This window comes from Tamandua tetradactyla, chromosome 17 (assembly GCF_023851605.1).
Source record: "Tamandua tetradactyla isolate mTamTet1 chromosome 17, mTamTet1.pri, whole genome shotgun sequence".
NCBI lineage: Eukaryota > Metazoa > Chordata > Mammalia > Pilosa > Myrmecophagidae > Tamandua > Tamandua tetradactyla.
Genome location: NC_135343.1, coordinates 36,267,500 through 36,285,322, shown reverse-complemented (window position 1 = coordinate 36,285,322; position 17,823 = coordinate 36,267,500). Strand labels below are relative to the sequence as shown.

The window sequence follows — 17,823 nt, the reverse complement described above, 5'->3', positions numbered from 1 at the left end:
TTTGTGCGGTTCATATTGTCCTTGAGTTCCCTGATATCCTGTTCAAATTTTTCCATTCTTTTCCCTAGAGTTTCTGTTTCTTTTTGGAATTCAGATGTTCCATCCTCGAAATCACTAATTCTGTCTTCTTTCTCTTTAAATCTATCATTGTAGGTATCCATTGTTTTTTCCATCTTTTCTACTTTGTCCTTCACTTCCATAAGTTCTGTGATTTGTTTTTTCAGTTTTTCTATTTCTTCTTTTTGTTCAGCCCATGTCTTCTTCATGTCCTCCCTCAATTTATCGATTTCGTTTTTGAAGAGGTTTTCCATTTCTGTTCGTATATTCAGAATTAGTTGTTTCAGCTCCTGTATCTCATTTGAACTATTGGTTTGTTCCTTTGACTGGGCCATATGTTCAGTTTTCTGAGCGTGATCCGTTATCTTCTGCTGGTGTCTGGGCATTTAGTCAGATTTCCCTGGGTGTTGGACCCAACAGGTTGAAAGATTTTTCTGTGAAATCTCTGGGTTCTGTTTTTCTTATCCTGCTCAGTAGGTGGCACTCATGGCAGACGTTTGTCTACGGGTCCCACCAGTAAAGGGTGCTGTGGGTCCTTTAACTTTGGAAAACTCTCGCCGTGGGGGAGGTTTGCCAGCCGAAGCGGCTTGGAAGAGTGCCAGCCGGCCTGGGGGTCTGAATGCGGGGAGGGTCCCCGGCCGCCGCAGCCCGGGATAGTACCCGTCCGAATTTCCTAGTTGGCCTGGGGTGCCAAGCGTGGCGGGAGGGCGCCAGCCGCCGCAACCCGGGAGAGTGCACCGTTCCCAGCCGGACCGGGGAGTCACGTGTTTGGAAGGGACCCACCCGGTCACTGTTCTCCGCAGTCTGGGGATTTCCGATCCAATTCTCTCTGTTGTTCCGGGGGGCCTCGCGTGGTGGGGGCTCCAGCCGCCGCGGCTTGAGGGGACCACCTGCCCAATTCTGCCAGCTGGCCCGGGAAGGAGGAAGGGAGGGACTCTGGCTGCTTGCCGCCCCACCCGGGGACGCCCGCACCCCTCCACGATCTCACCGGAGCTGGTTCTCCCAGACAGTCAGCCGTTTCAGGATGGGATACGCTGTCTTTTTGATCTCTGTCTTGGCTCTGGGAGCTGTTCTGTATCGTTTCTACTTCCCTAGTAGCCATTCTGGATGAGGAAAAGTGAGGGTGGCAAGGCTGTCGAGGACGGTGGCGGAGGAGTCGGTGAAGGCGGAAGAGGGCACGGTGGTGGTTGGAGAGCCGTTGGAAACCGTCCCCGCCAACGCCTCACCTGGCCTCCACTTCTGTTACTCTTGATATTAGTAGATTATGTCTTCTTTTTTTTTTTTCTGTTCAGGCAGTGGTTTGTTGATTTTACTGATCTTTTATAAGAACCAACTTTGAGTTTGTAGATTTTCTCTCTTCTTTACCATTGTTTTCTTTTCTTTATTATTTCATTCCTTCTATTTCTTGTGGGTTAACATACTCTTCTTTTTTGTAGGTTCTTAATAGACTGGAAGGTTAGATTATTAATTTTAGACCTATCTTTTTTTTTCTTATATAAATATTTAAATCTAGAAATTTTCTTCTAAACACTTCTATAGCCACATTTCACAAATCTTGATATCTTATATATTTTTATTCAATTCAAAATATTATCTAATATACTTTGTGATTTCTTCTTTGACCCATGGATTGTTTAGAAGAATGTTGCGTGATTTCTAAATATTTGAAGATTTTCCAGATATCTTTGTGTTACTGATAATCAATTTAATTCTGTGTGGTTAGAGAACATACTCTATATGATTTCAAAACTTTTAAATTTATTGAAGCTTTTTTATCACTCAGAATATGATCTATTTGATGACAGTTCTGTGTGCACTTAAAGATAATATGTATTTTGGTGTTGTTGGGTGGAGGGTTTTATAAATGTCAGATCAAATTCATTGATAATATTTGTCAAGATTTTTTGTATTTTTATGGATTTTCTGTTACATTTCTCTTGATGAATGAGTGAAAAGTTCTGAAATCTCCAAATATAATTACAGATCTGACTTTTTCTCCTTTTAGTTCTGTCACTTTTGTTTTATGTATTTCAGAATTCTGATGCTCTGCTATGTTTCCTTCCTGTCTTAGTTCCTGTCTCATAAGGGCATAGAATTCCTGGTTAATTTATTTTTTCTTTCAGCACTTTAAAAAAATCTGCTGGCTTGCATAACTTCAGATGGAAGGTCTGCAATCGTTGTTTGTTTCTCTGTACATCATATGTCTTTTTTTATGGCTGCTTTTTTAAAAAGCACTTTTATTGAGTTATATTCACACACACTACAGTCCATCCAAAGTGTACAATCTGTGGTTCTCAGTATATTCACAGAGTTGTGTATTCATCACCACAATAAATTTTAGAACATTTTCATTACTCCAAAAAGAAAAGCCTCATATCTCATATATCCCCCTATTATTGACATTTACCATTTATGTGGTACCTTTGTTAACAACCGATGGAAGAATATTAAAATATTAATACTGTTAACTGTAGTTTATAAATGTATTTTCCCCATTTATCACTTTACTGATAACACCTGGTAATGATGATATACATTTGTTCTGGTTCATGAAAGAGCATTCTTATATTTGTACTATTAACCAAGTCATCATCCAAACAAGGTTCACTGTTATACAGTCCCTTGCTTTATCCTCTAGTTTTCCTTCTAGTGATATACATACCCTAAACTTCCTTTTCAATCACATTCACACACATAAATCACCACTATTACTTACGCTCACAATAATGTGCTACTACCACATCTATCTATCTCCAAACATTTACAATAAACGTAATTAAAAATTCTCTATGGCTACTTTTAAGATTTTCTCTTTATCACAGTTTTGGAACTACTTGATTATGATACATGTGGGCTTGGTATGTTTTTCTTTATGTTAATTTTTTTTTAGTTTATCTTTGATCTGTTAGTGTAGTTTCATCAAATTTTAACATTTTTCAGCCGCTATTTCTCCAAATATTTTTCCCCCCATCCCTTGCCTTCCTTCTGTGTCTGGAATTATACTTTTTCTTTTTCGGCATGGGCAAGCTCCGGGAATCGAACCCGGGTCTCCAGCTCGGCAGTTGATAATTCTTGCCTCTGAGCCACCATTGCACTGCCCTGCAATTATACTTTTAATAGACCACTTTGTATTGCTCCACAGGTCACTGAATCTCTTAATTTTTATCAATCATTTACCACTTACTGTTCAGTTTGAATTATGTTGCTAGTCTTCAAATCTACTGATCTTTTCTTCTGCATTGTAATCCCATTTGGTGAATTTTTCATTTCAGATATTGCATTTTTAATATTCTGAAATTTCCTTCTTGGAATTAATGGTAATTTTTTATTAATTACCATTAATGGATGTTGTAAATTTTATATTTTCAAATGCTGGATTTTGTTTCTTCCTTCATATAGTGTTGGACCTTAGTTCTGGCAGACAGTTATGTTACTATCTTAACTTATATTTTGATGATTTCAAGGCATGTTTTTTACTTTGTTGTGGTAGCTTTTAAGTAGCATTTATTCTGGGATAGTTTATCCATACTCTTAAGCTGTGATCCTTCTTATATCTACCGAAGGTTCTGGTGTTCAGCGAGGATTCTCTACCCTGACTGGTCAAACATGAATGTATTCTGACGTTCTATAAGCTCTTGGACGTGTTCATCCTGTAGCTTTCCTGCTGTTCTTACCCAGTCCTGTGAAGTTTCATGCATACATTTGCAGCAGACCCAAGGGGATGGCTTACACATTTTGGAGTTCTCATCCTGCATATCTCCTTCCTTTCTGGTCCCTTGCTTCACATATTCCTGCTACCTCAACTTCCTCTAACTAATTCTCTTTCTCTTCAAGGAAAGTGTTTTTAAGCAGAAAGTAAGGCTACCACAAGGCTAACCTAGTTTGTCTCTTCTTTCAGTGTTATAATCCTGTGCTGCCTATTGTCCAATGTTTGAAAACTGTTATGTTAATTATTTTGCCCAGTTTCCAGTGAAAGGATAACCTTGGTTTCATTTACTTCTTCATGGCCTGAAGCAGAAATTTGATAATGGCTTTATATTTTGTGTAAATTAAATAAAAAAATATGGCTTTAAAAAAAGTCATCAGCATAGGATCAGGACTATAAGAAATTTTAGATGAATATTAATAAATCTTATTAATTTGGGCCCCACTAATTCAAAGTTTTAATGAGTCTGTGAAATATATTACTATGAAGTAAAAATATATTATTCCAAAAGTATTAAAAGCCACAGCATCTGACTTATTTTTTATTAAAATTTACTTAAGTTAGTTTTAATTTATCTTATATGTAAGCAAAATGGAATATTTTTAGAATATTTGTTTCCTTAATTATTTGATATTTGGGAGTCTTAGTGGTTCTCTTCTTGTTTATGCTGATGTGCCAGCAAAAGGTGCTCTGAAGAAGTCCAAATATGATCTAAATTGTGCTGGGCTCAGTTTTTCCTCTTGCTGCTAGTAGAAGTATTGCTTAGGATGTGAGTAAAGTGAATAGCTTTCAGATATTTTTGGTTTCCTACAAAGTTTGTACAGGTTAATATCTGCTGCCAAGAAACCACTTTGATTTATGAGGACTTCCAGTGTTGATTGCAGGCTCATGAAGGCTTTTGGAGAGCCACATTTCATCTATTCTACTAATACAAAACAGAACAGTAAAATTTTACTGCTTAGTATAGTCAGGGCAATTCCCTAGATTCCCTGTCAAGTTGAGTCCTGTCAGAGACTAGTAGAAATTCTCATTTTAATGTGACTTGAAGTTAGTATGAAGGATTTCAGCATCTTTCTCATGGCCTAATAGGTTTTTTAGATCCTTAAAGCCATAAATATTCCAGTTAAATGATGATGATGCTTTTCTAAAAAGAGCGATAGCAGTGATATTTTATGGTACTTTATAGATTACAAAGTAATTCCACATACACTTTCTCCTTTTCTTTTTAAAAAAATTTTAATTGATATTTATTATATATTCACATACCATGTAATTATCCAAAGTGTACAATCAGTGGTTTGCAATATCTTCATATGGCTGTGCATTTATCATCACAATTATCTTTTTTTCTTTTTTGTGAAAAATAGCATATTTACCAAAAAGCAATAAATTTCAAAGCACATCACAATAAGTATAGAACAGATTTCAGAGTTTGGTTGGGTTACAATTCCACAATTTTAGGTTTTACTTCTAGCTGCTCTAAGAAACTAAAAGAAATATCAATATAAAAATTCAGCAGTCAAACTCATTTGTTAAATCTCACCTTCTCTGTATAACTCCACCTTTACCTTTGATCTTTCTCCCACACTTTTAGGGGTATTTGGGCTATCCCCATTCTAATTTTTCATGTTGGAAGGAACTGTCAATAATAGGGTATAGGGGGATGAATCTCACTGACATTCTAGAGCAGCTGGCCCCCTTGCATTTCAGGGCTTATCTGGTCCAGGGACCCATCTGGAGGTTGTAGGTTTTGGAAACTTACCCTAATACATGGAACCTTTGTAGAATCTTATATAATACCCTAGGTGTTCTTTAGGATTGGCAGGACTGGTTTTGGTTGAGGGTTGGCAGGTTATGATAGGTAGCAATGTCTAACTGAAGCTTGCATAAGAGTGAACTCCACAGTAGCGTCTCAACTCTATTTGAACTCTCTCAGCCACAGATACCTTATTTTTCCACTTCTTTTCCCCCTTTTGGTCAGGATGGCATTGTTGATCCCATGGTAGCAGGGTCAGGCTCATCCCTGGGAGTCTTCTCCCATGCTGCCAGGGAGACTTTCACCCCGAGATGTCATGTCCCACGGAGTGGGGAGGGCAATGATTTCACTTGCAGAGCAACAAAAGAGGTTCTTTGGAAGTAACTCTTAAGCATACCTATAGGTAGGCTAAACTTCTCCACTACATACATAAGCTTCATAAGAGCAAGTCTCAAGATCAAGGTTTGGCCTATTGATGTTGGTGTCCCTAATGTCATTTTCTTACTTACTTTTATGATTATTTTTTCTGAGCGATTTTTTTAGACTCAAATCAGTAAATATGCTAGCTGAAGAAAATAAGATTTTATAGCTTGGCATTTAAAAAAAATTAAAAATAAAAAACCTACTTAAAAGTCCTAGTATTATGTTATTCAATTATACAGAAATTATTGGTTTCAAATGAGATCAGTCGTAGTTAAGAGATGATTAAGAGATGATAAAATAAAAAACCAGAATAGAGTGTACCAGTCCCCCTACCCCACCCCCCACTCCTTTGTTTTGTGGTTTTTGTGCTCTAAGATTAGAAATTGATTTTCTCACTTATTCCTGCAAAGAATAGGCTAAGGTTATTTATAATTAGGCCTAAGAGTCACCCCTAGAGAATCTCTTTTGTGGCTCAGATGTGGCCTGTCTAAGCCAATTTGGCAGGTGAAATCATTGCCCTCCCTACCATGTGGGACATGACTTCCAGGGGTATAAATCTCCCTGGCAATTTGGAACAGAATTCCTGGGATGAGCTGGAACCCAGTATCACAGGATTGAGAAAGCCTTCTTCACCAGAAGGGGGAAAAGATAAATGAGACAAAATAAAGTTTCAGTAACTGAGAGATTTAAAACAGAGTTGAGAGGTTATCCTGGAGATTATTCTTATGCATTATATAGATATCCCTGTTTAGTTTATGGTGTATTTGAGTGGCTGGACGAAAGTACCTGAACTGTTGAGCTGTGTTCCAGTAGCCTTGATTCTTGTACATGACTGTATAATGATACAGCTTTTACAGTGTGACTGTGTGATTGTGAAAACCTTGTATCTGATACTGTTTTTATCCAGGATATGGACATATGAGTAAAAAAACATGGATGAAAAATAAACAAATAATAAGGAAGATAAGGGATAATATAAATTGGGTAGATTGAAATACTAGTTGTCAATGAGAGAGAGGGGTAAGGAGTACGGTATGTATGAGTTTTTCTTTTATCTTTTTATTTCTTTTTCTGGAGTGATGCAAATGTTCTAAAAATGATCATGGTAATTAATACAAACTATGTGATGATATTGTGAGCCATTAATTGTATACTATGTATGGACTGTATGTGTGTGAGGATTTGTCAATACAAATATGTTTTTAAAAAGAAGTTGATTTTCTTTAATTTTAAAAAGATAAATAAATACATTTAAATTATACCAAGATATTTTATAGCAGATATTAGCTGTAAAGGAGATCAATAGCAGGATTATTATTGATCATTTCATACTTTAGTAAAAGAGAATAATCTCCCAGTGCAAATTTAAAATAAACTGGTATGTGATAACTATGAAAACTCTATCAATTCAGAACATCTTTTAATAAAAATAGGGTTAAAAGCATTCATATAGTCACATGACTATGTGTATTTTTCTTTTCAGTTCCACTTAATCCATTTTAAGAGCCAAGTGGTTGGGGTTTAAGACTGGATGCAACTTAAAACTAATGAAACTGGCCTATAAGAATTGTGCTAGCAGCAAAACCCTGCTTTTAATTTTATAAGATAGAGGCTTAGATGAGTACTAGGAAAAATAGGTTTAGCTATTGTAACCTGCCTCAAACTTCTCATATTTGCTTATTTTTCATCTAACCAATTTAATTATTGGGTGTATAAATTAGTTAATATGTGCTGAATGATATGCATAAACTAGATGAAGTTGGGACATGATATTTAAGATTTAAGATTTAAGCTCAGATCTGTTATCTCCCCCAATATCCCACATTTCTAGCATGTACACAGATTTTACTGCTTTCTACTTGATATAAAAGTTATATCAAAAGTTTGTTATTGTTGGGCCATGGTGGCTCAGCAGGTAGAATTCTTGCCTGCCACACTGGAGACCTGGGTTCCTGGTACCTACCCATGTTTAAAAAAGTTTGTTACTGTGAGTCTACTTTTTATTTTAAAATATTCACCTGGTTTTATATTTTTTTGTGATAGGTATCTTCACACAAGGACAGCTGGGCCTAGTAGACCTCATCTTCCAGTACCTTCACTATAATGAAGTCTACAAGGCAATAAATATCCTGAGCAGCATGAACTGGGACACTCTGGGCCACCAGTGCTTTATCAGCATGAGTGCCATTGTAAACCATCTTCTTAGACAAAAACTCACACCAGAGAGAGAAGGTCAGACTTTAAATATATTTCATACATTGGTTATGTATATACATAAAGTACTTTTATTGAAACAGTTATTTTTTGAGGATTTTTTTAGTGATCTTACCGAATATTAAAAGACAAAATTGCAATACCTTATTAAAACTGAAAGATCAGATATCAAATGATTACCCTCAAATAGTACTTACTGTGTAGTATTTGTCAATATAAGGAACAATTTTACAGTATATGCTTATGCTTATTTTGGAACTCAAAATGCAGACATACATTTCAGTCTAAATTCTTGTGGAATATGCTAGATAAAAACTTTCATCAAGAATTGTTGTACTTTCTGGGATTTGGTAGACAAAGGACCCCTCTACTTCGAACAAAGTTAACATAAATAACAGGTTGTTTAGGTAGAATTCTTTGGGTAACCTTTATTTTAAAACTTTTAGAAAAGAATAAAATAAAAATCAGTAAGAGCATACTCCTCCAGGAAGTATGAATTGCCAGACTTGGCCTAACTCAGAAGATCCACAATAAATACTTATTTAATGTTCATTGAAAATGCTTTTTGGAGGTAGTCCAATCCATGTACAGAGAGTCCATTATTTCTACAATGGTAAGATGCCCAGCACAATACTTGGCACACAATAGGTTCTCAATGAATAAAAAGAAGATTATTCCTTCAGGATTTTAGGGCGCTGAGGAAAATCTGTTATTGTACACATGATTTCTTGTATAAAACCCTGAATTTTGCAGTTGAAGAAGAAATATGGAAAATATAAAATATTGACTCTCAGGGCAGGAGTAATTGCTACCACGTTACTGAATTTGTGTTGTAATACTACTGGTTTTGTAAGAAAGAGTATAGGATATTCACAAATTGGCATTATCATGTTCTTGCAATAATAAAGGATATTTTCGAGGAAACATTGGGGGAGGCAAGGAAATAAAAAGGTTGTGTGATTATAGGGTATTAAAATAAAAATGCTTCCATGATACTGGGTTGTCAGAAGATGTATGTTTTAAGTAGGTATGTGCATTTGTCCCTATGTAACTGCCGAACACATTTCTAAACATCTAGAATTCTTCTCTGCTGAGATTTATTCCATATGAATCTCACAAATATGACATGGTAATTTGTTTTTCTTTTATTAGTGGAACTCAGTGAGCTGTTGTATCTGTAGCAGTGTCATGGTTATCTTTGAGATCTTCATTCTGCCTTAAACATCAAGCTGAGCTAGCCATTGGATCTATAACTGTGCTGGGAGTTATGAGTACTCCATGTAGGCTCAAACATTTCAGATATATGAAACATGCTGTCAAGAAAACAAGCAATGGCAAGAGAATCTGGCTTGTTTTTACAATAACATTGCTGTATTCCATTTTAATCTAAATTGACTGCTGCTTTGAAAGAAAATACCCCTGAAGTTCATCTTACTTTACTGCCTAGATTTGAGATTAAAAAAAGAAATTACATCACTTAGCCAACTCCATAGCAATTACTTTGATGAGATATTTAATCCTTCAAACCCAAATATGCCTAAAACTAAAGAGTTTTACTAAATAGGGAATTGTTTATTCAAACCAATCTAGTAGCATAAAAATCTGTGGAGTCTTACTGTGAACTGTATTGTTCCCTCATATATACTCATACTTTTGCCATTATGGTAATTATATAACTTCCCGGTATTTCTGGAAAGAAACAGTTTCCCAAAGCTTGTCTTGGTAAGATGGTAAAGTAGGTAAAATGTGCCTTTTTACCCCAGGACTGGTACCTCCAGCTCTATATACTTAATGCTCAGGTAGTCTCTAGCCGTCTGGCTTATCAAAACCTGTTCTCCAGTTCTCCTTTCCTATGATGGGGTCAGTTGACTGATAACAGTTTAATATGTCATCCCTTCTAGGGGTGTTAGCTTTCATACTTGGACAAAACCAAGAATTTTTTTTGGAAAAGAATTTAGAGAAGATACAGGAATTTTCACTTTTCTTTTAAAATTGTAATAAAAATATATTCTTATTCCAATAAGACTGATTGCTTTAAAACATTTGTACTGTGTGATTCCAATTCTCAGTAAGGAAAGGCTAATTTTTTCTTTTTAGTTAACGAAAGCAAATGTTAGGCACACTGTGAGTTGCTTTTACTGGAAATACTAGTTCAAACTGTGTTACTTTGATGAGTCACTGTTTTAATTACCCATTTGTGGTGAGAGGTTGGTTCATTATGGATTTCTTCGGTTTTGACAGCTTTTTGTTGCTCAGAGTCATTGTCAGTTTTGCCTCAAGTGAAAGTTTATACACAGGTTTGTTTTTGTACCAGCTGTCATATTTTAATCTTTCCTGCAATAAGCTCATATTTCATCCAAGTTTGCAAAACCTGACTGACTGCAAACATGAGTATTCTGTTGTAATTGAAGGGGTTTCACTTGTTTTAGTGCTGCTATGTTTGAATTCCACAGCACAGCTTGAGGCAAGCCTTGGAATCTTCTATGCTCCAACAAGACCACTCCTGGATACAACTATATTGGAATATAGAGACCACATCAGCAAATATGCAAGGAGATTCTTCCACCACTTGCTCAGGTGAATGCTATGTTTGGATTGATTAATGTCAAACTGATTACCTATTTCAGGAGCCATCTTCACTCATTAGAATATTCTATAATATGGCTATCCATTTTCTAACAATCCTTCTCCTAAGAGAAAAACAATCTCTTGATATATTTAATTTGATTTGCTCTAATCTTCCTTTTAAAGACTATAATTGAATTTATTTAGGGCTTTCTAACATTAGTAAACTAAAGTATACTGATATAAGTTCCTCTTTAATACGAAAGCAAAATACCAGTGATGTAAAGTCAATTTAAAATACTAAATTGATTGTCCTCCTAGAGAAGTTTTTAGTTTTAATTGAAGCTAAAAGTACAAATGTGCTATAAAGCCCTAAAAAGTCATTTGTATGCTTTGCTTTCACAATTACTATAGAAAGATTGATCCATTGTCCTCTCGTTTAACATAACAAGTTGCTAGCTTCACTGTGCCTTATTTTCTCTGCTTTAATTGGATATAGTACATCCCTTTAATCTTAGGGACTATGTGGAAGAATTAGATGGTAATATCAAGAAATTACTCTGAGAAAAATACTATAGAAGTTGAAGGACAAGAACATATTCCATTTATTTAAAGTTAAAAACAAGATGAATGGATGGGGTAGATTGATGGCTAGATAGATAATAGTGGATAGTTTAGGGATGTATACAAATGGGATAATACTACAAACAAAAGCAAGATGGTTGTTAACATGAAATTTAGGATAGTCCAGAGTGGATAGGAACAGGCATATGGGAGTCTCAAAAGTGTTAGTAATATTCCATTTCTAAAATGAGTAGAGTATATATCAGGGGTTCATGTAAAGTTATTATTATTTTAACTGTATATACATTTCATGTGCTTTTTATTTAATATATGTTATGGTAAAAAATTACAGAATTTTCAACTCCATGTATCAAAAGGAAATACTACATTAAAGAGATTTTTTTAGAGTTTTACCAATAACATCTGATTTATAGTGCTGTTTACTCTTTCAGTGACTTTCATGTATTTTCTCTCCTTTTTTTTTTATATCAGAATAACCCCATTAAAGAGGGTATTAACATTTAACAAATGAGTAAGCTGAGACATGGTTAATTGGCTTGCTTGAATCAACTAGGAAGTTATTGGAAGTGCCTGATCTTGAACCTGGTTTTCTTGATTCCCAGCACTTTACTCTTTCTTTAAGACAACCTGCCTGTCATTGCTTGTATACTTTTAAGATGCTACATTATAAAATACGGTAGGACCTTGTTTTACATGAATTCAGGTATATGTGATTAGCAGCTGAAAAAAATAAAGGGGAGAGAGAAAATTAAGATAAAATTATTCCTATGATTAATTTTATTTACTTATTGTTAATACAGTGTTTATTTGCCTTATTTGTAAAAAAAAAAATCTGATAAGTATGTTCATTTAAGAAACACTTGTTAAATAAGGGGAATCACTACTTTGTGAGCCCTATGTAGGGTCAGGGAGCACAGCAGCAGGGTGGTGGGCCAGGAGAGGGGGCAGAACGCTGACCAGGCCGGGGTCTCCATGCAGCACCACCCCTCAGCTCTCTGATATCAGGTACCTTCCTAGCCTCCCATTGGCAGCCACCCATTTTATTCCTCTGAGGGAGGGGGCAAAGAGACCTTTGGGCCTTGTTGGTATTGGGGTGCTCTTGTGAGAGAGAATTAGAATTTTAAAAAACTATTTCTGTGATTAATTTTGTTCACTTATTGTTAGTAGTGTTTATTTGCTTTATTTACAAAAAAAAGTGATAGGTTTTTTTTTAAATAAGAAATACTTATTAAATATTGGAATTTGCTATTATGCCTGATTTTCAACATACACAAAGGGTCTTGGAACATATTAGTCACATAAAACAAAACCCTGCTGTAACTGGAAATTGTCATCCATTTAAGTGAAGACTGATAGATTATTTAGACTGCCAGGAAGGAGGGAACATCTTTAGATTGGTCAAGGTTTGTGGAGCTTGTGTTGTTTTGTAGATATTCATGTCTTATAATTAGTTTTCTAGTTTTCAGAGTGCCACTTTGAACTCTACCCAGCAGTGATACCTTTGGAAAATGGTCTTTTTCAAGAAGCTCAGAAAGGTTACTATACTGCAAGAGTTATGAGCTGTAATTGAATCTTGTTTTTTTATGTGAATGGCTTTAGCATATTCCAAGAGACTCTTCACTCTGAACGAGGCACGTTGTACCTATGAAAAGATGCCAAAAGTTGTTGGAGCTGATGTCGTATTTATTTGGACTTGGGGCTTTGTTCTTTGCTCTCATTGCCACAATTTTATTTTCTCTGTTTCTGGGTGAAACTAATTAATTCACTTTCTGCCTGAACAGTCCAAAAAAATTAATGTGAATGAAACGTGTTGGAACATATTCTTGATAGCTTCCACTGTGTCTCTGGCTTCTCTGACTTTATGCAGTGATTTGGTGGTACATAAGGATCACATTTTGTAAAATTCCTATTGACCTTAGGATGCTCATATTCTACTATTAACCACATATTTTAATGTATGATTGTTTTATTCATTAATTTTCCTCCAGTGCAGTTTTCTAATTCTTATTTTGATGTACCTTGGAGAGATTATCACTATTATTAGACTATAGCTTTTCTGAGTGGTTATATCTGGATTTTACATTTTTCCTTGGGGTTTACTAGCTTTTTCACGTTTTCTTGTTTGTATGCTTTGTTACTATTTCAGTTATAATTAATTTTTATTAGTTCTTCTTTTGACAGTAGACAATACATAGAATTATGAAAAGAGAAAATTAAGTTTAGGGAAATTAAATGAAATAGCTTAAGTTGGAACTATTCTTCTGTTTAATTTGCTGCCAAGAAGTTTTCCTGCTTAAGGGAAGAGAAACAGGCCAAACACCTTTATGTATTTCTGAAGGGCCAGAAGTGCTAGAATTCATTACTCCTTATACTTTGACTAGCCATTATTTTACTGCCCCAAAATAAGTTATGAGATATTGGAATAATCCCTAAACATAAAGAGCATTGTAGGGAATTTGAAATTAAAATATATAATTTTTTCTTTTTCCCCTTCACTGGCTCATACCATTTAGATATTCAGGGAATTTTCCTTTAATTTATTTGATTTTTATTTGAGGCAAAGGATTAATGAACTTTTCCTATCATGAAATTTTAAAGTGTTTACATGGAATTTAGGTTAAACTCAAGGGAAAAAAAAGGGGTTTCTGGAAGATTATGTGCTATTGTTAGTGTCTATCCTTAACCTAGTTTTTAAACATTAAAAGTCATATTCTCTACTTCTTGATCATTACTCTTAGAACTATTTCCTAGAGATATGAAAGAAGGAAATCTTAAATTCTCAGCCAATGATTTCATATAAGAAGGTAAAAAAGATATATAAATTTTTGAAACTCAGTTTCTCTAAATAATCACTGATTGACTGAATGTTAGCCACCAGAAGTAGATAGATATATATCAACTGCACTCACTTTGCTGTTGAAGAAAAGGAGTCCTATGAAGATTAGGGAGTACCTGTGATTGTACATTGATAAATCTGGACTGGAACTCAAATTGCCTGAGTTCAGACTGGATTCTTCTGTTAAAGAAGAACCAAATATCACAGTGATTTTAATTTCATCCAGATTATAAAGAGTGAGGTCATAGTGTAAATTTGTGATACTAGACAAGTATACTGTATGGATTATTAAAGTAAATGTTTTTGTATGCTATTTTGTCTTGACAGTAGAGGAATTTCTGTGGACATCTTTTTACATTTCTTGGCCTTTTTAGTTTTTAGAAAGTATACAAAAATGATCCTGAAAATCTTCCTCCAAATCCAAACATATTCTAAACTTTAAAACTTATTTTTCATATCCTTTCCTGATACCCTTCTCTATGTGTTCAAAGTCATCAATTTTCATTAAAAATGCTCCTTAGAAAAGTAAATTATTGCTCCTGACATTGATGACAGAAAGCAGTAGAAGCACAATTTCTATCTGGTAGCTAAATAAAACGTTTACTATAGTATATTTTTAAAAGAGATGACAGTCTAATTCATAAAACCATTAAGCTAGAAGACACTTACTAATAGAAGGCAGATGCAGCTTTGCCTGAGGACGATTGAAAATGTTTGCTCACCTGCTCACATCCCTGAAATGAAATAGTCATCCAGAATTTTTCAGTAGGAAAGTATTAGCAAGTAAGAATTTTTCATTTATAAACATATAGAGAGTATAATAGGAATTCCTAAATATTGATGAAAGGAAAGTACAAACACTTAAAATGAACTGCCACATATGAATAACTGGTGACAGTGGGAATCTTTTTCTTGTTCCTGATCTTGGAGGGAAAGCTTTGCAGTCTCTCACCATTAAGTATGATGTTAGTGGTAGGTTTTTCATATATGCCCTGTATCATGTTCAGGATGCTTCCTTCTTGTCTTAATTTTCTAAGTGTTTTTATCAAGAAGGGGTACTGGATTTTGTGAGATTCCTTTTCTGTGTCAATTGAGATTATCCATATGGTTTTTACTCTTTGTTCTGCTAATGAGATATACTATGTGAATTGATTTTCGTACGTTGAAATACCCTTGCATATCTGGGATAAATTCCACTTCATCATGGTATATAATTCTTTTAACATGCTCTTGGATGCAGTTTGCTGGTATTTTGTTGAGGATATTTGTGCCTGTATTCTGAAAGGATTTTAGTTTGTAAATTTCTTTTTTCTGGTATCTTTATGGCTTTAGTATCAGGGAGATGCTGACCTAATAGAGTGAGTCAGAGAATGCACCCTCCTCTTAAATTTTTTGAAGGAGTTTGAGCAGTCTTGATGTTAATTCTTGGAATGTTTAGTAACATTCTCCTGTGAAGCCATCTGGTCCTGGGCTTTTTTGTTGTTGTTGAGAGATATTCAGTCTCTTTACTCGTTATTGGTTTGTTGAGATCTTCCATTTCTTCTTATGCTTTTAGGAAGTTGTCCATTTCATCTAAGTTACCTAATTTGGTTGGCGTACAGTTGTTCATGGTATCCTATTAAAATCCTTTTTATTTCTGTGGGGTCAATAGTAATGGCCCCCTTTCATTTCTGATATATTTTAGTCCTCTCTCCTTTTTTCCTTTCAGTTTAGCTAAAGGTATGTCGGTTTTATCAATAATTTCAAAATTCTAAATTTGGTTTTATTGATTCTATTTTTAAAAATTATCTCTCTCTTATAGCTCTGCTGTGTTTTTGTTATTTCCTTCCTTCTGCTCATTTTAGGTTTAGTTTGTTCTTCTCTTTCTAGATTCTCCATTTTCAGGTTAGATCTCAGATTTGAGATCTTTCTTCTCTTTCAGTATATGCATTTAGAGCTATAAATTTCCCCCTCAGCACTGCTTTTGCTGCTTATCATATATTTTGGTATGTTGTGTTTTCACTTTTATTTGCTTCAAGATATTTCCTAATTTTGTGATTTATTCTTCGACTCATTGGCTGTTTAAGAGTGCAGTTTTTCATTATAAGTACATGGAAATCTTGAATAAGGCATGAGATTTTGTTGGTATGTCCTGGTTAGTGTGGTACCCCAGTAAATCCCAGAGAGATTTGGACAGTGAATAAAGAAGTATTTGCAAAGTCCCCTTGGGAGAATGGCAAGAAAGGGGGCAGTATTCAACTTCCCCATTTGGAGAATTTCTGATATTCTAGCAAGCAGTGGGGACAACCAAATCAATAGGCTGAGTCCTCAATCTTGGGGGTCACCCCTATGAAACTTATTCCTGCAAAAGATAAGCTAAACCTACTTAAAATTAGGCCTAAGAGTCACCCCCAGAGAGTCTCTATTGTTGCTCAGATGTGGCCTCTCTCTCTAGGCTGATAGAGCTTGTGAACTCACTGTCCTCCCCCTTCACGTGGGACATGACTCCCAGGGGTATAAAAAGCTCCCTGGCAACATGGGACAGAAATCCTGGGATGAGATAGGACCTAGCATCAAGGGATTGAGAAAACATTTTTGACCAAAAGGGGAAGAGAGAAATGAGACAAAATAAAGTATCAGTGGCTGAGAGATTTCAAACAGAGTTGAGAAGTTATCCTGGAGGTTATTCTTATGCATTATATAGAAATCCCCTTATTAGTTTATGGTGTATTGGAGTGGATGGAGGGAAGTACTTAAACAAAGAGCTGTGTTCCAGTAGTCTTGTTTCTTGAAGATGATTATATAATGAAGTAGCTTTTATAGTGTGATTGTGATTGTGAAAACCTTGTGTCTGATGCTCTTTTTAACTAGGGTATGGACAGATGAGTAAAAAATATGAATAAAAAATAAATAATAGGTGAACAAAGATTAAAATTAATCAGGTAGGTGAAAATACTAGTGGTCAAGGAGAGTGAGCAGTGAGGGGTATGGTATATATGATTTTTTTCTTTTTTACTTCTTTTTCTGGAGTGATGCAAATGTCCAAAAAAATTACCATGGCAATGAATAAAAAACTATGTGATGATATTGTGAACCATTGATTGTATTCCATGTATAGAATGTTTGTATGTTAAGAATGTTTGTGTGTTTGTATGTTGTTTTATTAATAAAAATATTTTTAGGACTTCCTGGAAGATGGCGGCTTAGTAAGACGCGCGGATCTTAGTTTCTTCTCCAGGACACCTACTAGGGGAGTAGAAACGATACAGAAAGCGCCCAAAGCCACGACAGAGATAAAAAAGACAGCGTACCCCATCCTGGAACGGCTGGCTGGCTGAGAGAAGCAGCTCGGGTGAGATCGCCGAGGCGCGCGGGCCTTACCGGGCGGGGTGGCAAGCGGCCGGAGTTACTCCCTTCCCCCTTCCCGGGCCGGCTGGGAGAATTGGAGAGGCGGTCCCCTGAAACCAAGCCGGCTGGCGCCCACACCACGCGCGGCCCCCCCGGCCCAACTGAGAGAATTGGATCGGAAACCCCCAGGCCGCGGAGAACGGTGACGGGTGGGGGAGGCCCCTTCCAAACCCGTGACTCCCGGGGAACGTGCACTCTCTCGGGCGGGCCGCTGCCGCTGGCGCCCTCCCGCCACGCTTGCTGCCCAGGGCCGACTAGGAAATTCAGACGGGCTCTTTCCCTGGCTGCGGCGAC

The 17,823-nt window shown here is 35.9% G+C and overlaps 1 protein-coding gene across 10 annotated transcripts in view; it reads left to right on the top strand.

Moving 5' to 3' along the window:
* Positions 1–17,823, top strand: part of WDPCP (WD repeat containing planar cell polarity effector) — a 486,016-nt gene that overhangs the window by 245,021 nt on the left and 223,172 nt on the right. For all 10 annotated transcript variants that reach the window (XR_013164298.1, XM_077134369.1, XM_077134366.1 and 7 more), the window contains 2 exons: positions 7,986–8,174; positions 10,610–10,733. Coding sequence is in view for 9 of the 10 variants with exons in the window: in XM_077134369.1 (XP_076990484.1) it covers positions 7,986–8,174; positions 10,610–10,733 (313 nt within the window). In the remaining variant the exon portion in view is untranslated. The remainder of the gene's footprint in view (positions 1–7,985; positions 8,175–10,609; positions 10,734–17,823) is intronic.